We start from the raw sequence: 2,500 nt of genomic DNA on the forward strand, positions 1-2,500 counted from the left end.
GCAGCACTACATCAAGTGAGTGGATGATAGTCGCTCGAGTACTCATGTTGGTCGGTTCCATTTGAAAGTTAACACGATCGCCGACGGAGATTCAAGGCAAGCGTAATACTCCTGTGAAAAAAAAAAATAAAAATCTTCATTAAAGTATGGAAGAATGAGACTTTTTTTTTTTACTAGGAGGATCTGAGAGGTCTTGCTGAGATCAAAGGCGACTGAACTCTGTGATGCTCGCTCTACGTATATAAGGGTTTGGAAACGCTAAGGTGTGCTCTATAAGGGTTTGGAAACGCTAAGGTGGGCTCTATAAGGGTTTGAAATCGCTAAGGTGGGCTTTATAAGGGTTTGGAAACGCTAAAGTGTGCTCTATATGGGTTTGGAAACGCTAAGGTGTGCTCTATAAGGGTTTGGAAACGCTAAGGTTGCTCTATAAGGGTTTGGAAACGCTAAGGTGTGCTCTATAAGGGTTTGGAATAACTAAGGTGTGCTCTATAAGGGTATGGAATCGCTACGGTGTGCTCTATAAAGGTTGGGAATCGCTAAGGTGTTCTGAACGGCAAGTATAAGGGTTAGAAAGGCCATCTTGAATCTGTTTGGGAAGTTTAAATTGTGGTTAAAAAAAAGTTGAGATTTTATTTATTTTCTTCGTGAACTTTGCTTTCTTTCTTTTTTCTTTTTTTTTTTTTTGAGAAGCCATTACTCTCTCTCTCTCTCTCTAACAAGGCAGGAGGCTCAGGATAAACACCTATCAACTGTGCAAGGGACAATAAGACAGACAGTCAGTTTTTCCCTACACAGCCTTCCCTAATAATACGACACACAACAATCAGATTTCCGTCCAGGTCCCAAATTTTACCACTGGGTCAATAGGGACAAAGGGGAAACGAATTTTGTCTACGAGTCTGACCGGCTTGGGAACTGATCTCGGGTATTTTCAGATGCGAGCTGGATGCGCTAACCACTACACTACCGTCCCCTCATCACCTTCTTATTCATCGTCCTCTGTATTTATCCTCACTTACTCCATACTCATCCCTGTCCATCCTCATTCACTATATGTTTTGCTGCCTACTTCTTCCTTCACCTTTACCATTCTCTTTGTCTGCCCTCCTCTCTCCCTATTTCTCCATTTCCTCCTGTCACTTTCTTATTCCTCTTCTTTTCACTTCAGGCGGTTCTGCACTGAGTGACAAGCCTAATGGTTTTCTGTAACCCAGGAAACCATTTACAGTGCTGGGTGGAAATCATATAACCAGATAACGGGGTGGCGTGGAGACTGCCTTGGCGCCCCTGCTAACAGGGTGGAGTGCTGCAAATACGGAACTCATCCAGGAACTAAACCCCCATAATTGCCCCCGCGTCGTGAGGCTCTGTCATCCGCAAGAGTACATCAGTTTAGTGCACAGGACTGGGGATGATCAACAACAACAACAACAACATAATAACAACAACAACATAACAGCAATAACAACCTACTCTCCCTCAATCATTCTCACCAAATCTCCCATACCCACCCTACTCACCCTTTCTAATACAATCATCTGTCCTCCCTCAATCACCCTCATCTAACCTCCCTTACCCAGCCCATGCATCCTCATCGCCCCTACCCATTTTCACCCATCCTCCCTCATCAAGCCTCCCTCACTCACCCAGCCTCCCTGACCCAATCTTCTTCAGCAAATTACCCTGACATGGCCACCCTCTCTAATTTTTCATCCCCCATCACACAGCCTGAGTTTTTTTCCCCCCTCTCCGTACGCTGAATAAGTAGGGAAAAATCAGTCAATTAACTTTTTTTTCATTTACCTTCATCCCAAGAATAACAAAAATAAAAAAAAAGATGCGATTTTCACGCTTGTTTATGGGATTGATATGTTGTTTTTTTTCTTTTCTCACTTCGCAGTCCAAATATAATTAATTTGATTCACACTTTTGTTTTGGGGTTAATATTCGAATACCTAGGGAATATTCAATAAAATTTTCCTTTTCCATCCCCACAATTGGGAGATGAAACAGCCGATCTGATTTTCACTTTGCTTTTCGCGTCAGATATGTAGGGAAAGTGTAAATAAATTTCTCTTTTTCTCTCAAAATTTCTCTCACTTTCTCTCACAATCAGTTTCTCGTTTTACCTCACAATTTCTCTTTTTTCACACAATCACTTTCTCTTTTTCTCTCACAATCACTTTCTCATTTTCTCACAATCAATTTTTCCTTTTCTCTTACTCTTTTCCCTCAGCCGACACGCATGCTGGCTAATCTGTGCTCACCTTCGCCGTAGAGTTTATTGTCTAGTAAGGAACTAGGGAAAAGCAATCTCTCTCTTTCTCTCTCTCTCTCTCTCTCTCTCTCTCTCTCTCTCTCTCTCTCTCTCACACACACACACACACACACACTCAACTAAATTTTTCCTTTCCTCTCCACCTCGCAGCCCGAATACAAGATGGCCGACCCAATCCTGACCCTAGTCTTCGGGTTTATTGTCCTGGTGACGACCCTGCCC

At 42.8% G+C, this 2,500-nt stretch overlaps 1 protein-coding gene across 1 annotated transcript in view; it reads left to right on the plus strand.

The window, feature by feature from the left end:
- LOC145414565 (proton-coupled zinc antiporter SLC30A2-like) overlaps positions 1–2,500 on the plus strand; it is a 26,486-nt gene that overhangs the window by 17,183 nt on the left and 6,803 nt on the right. The window contains exon 8 of the mRNA XM_080284084.1: positions 2,429–2,500. This exon is cut by the window's right edge and continues 169 nt beyond it. Coding sequence (XP_080140210.1) covers positions 2,429–2,500 — 72 coding nt within the window. The remainder of the gene's footprint in view (positions 1–2,428) is intronic.

This window comes from Coenobita brevimanus, chromosome 100, assembly GCF_032717465.1.
Source record: "Coenobita brevimanus isolate Jiangsu-jjx chromosome 100, ASM3271746v2, whole genome shotgun sequence".
Classification (NCBI taxonomy): Eukaryota; Metazoa; Arthropoda; class Malacostraca; order Decapoda; family Coenobitidae; genus Coenobita; species Coenobita brevimanus.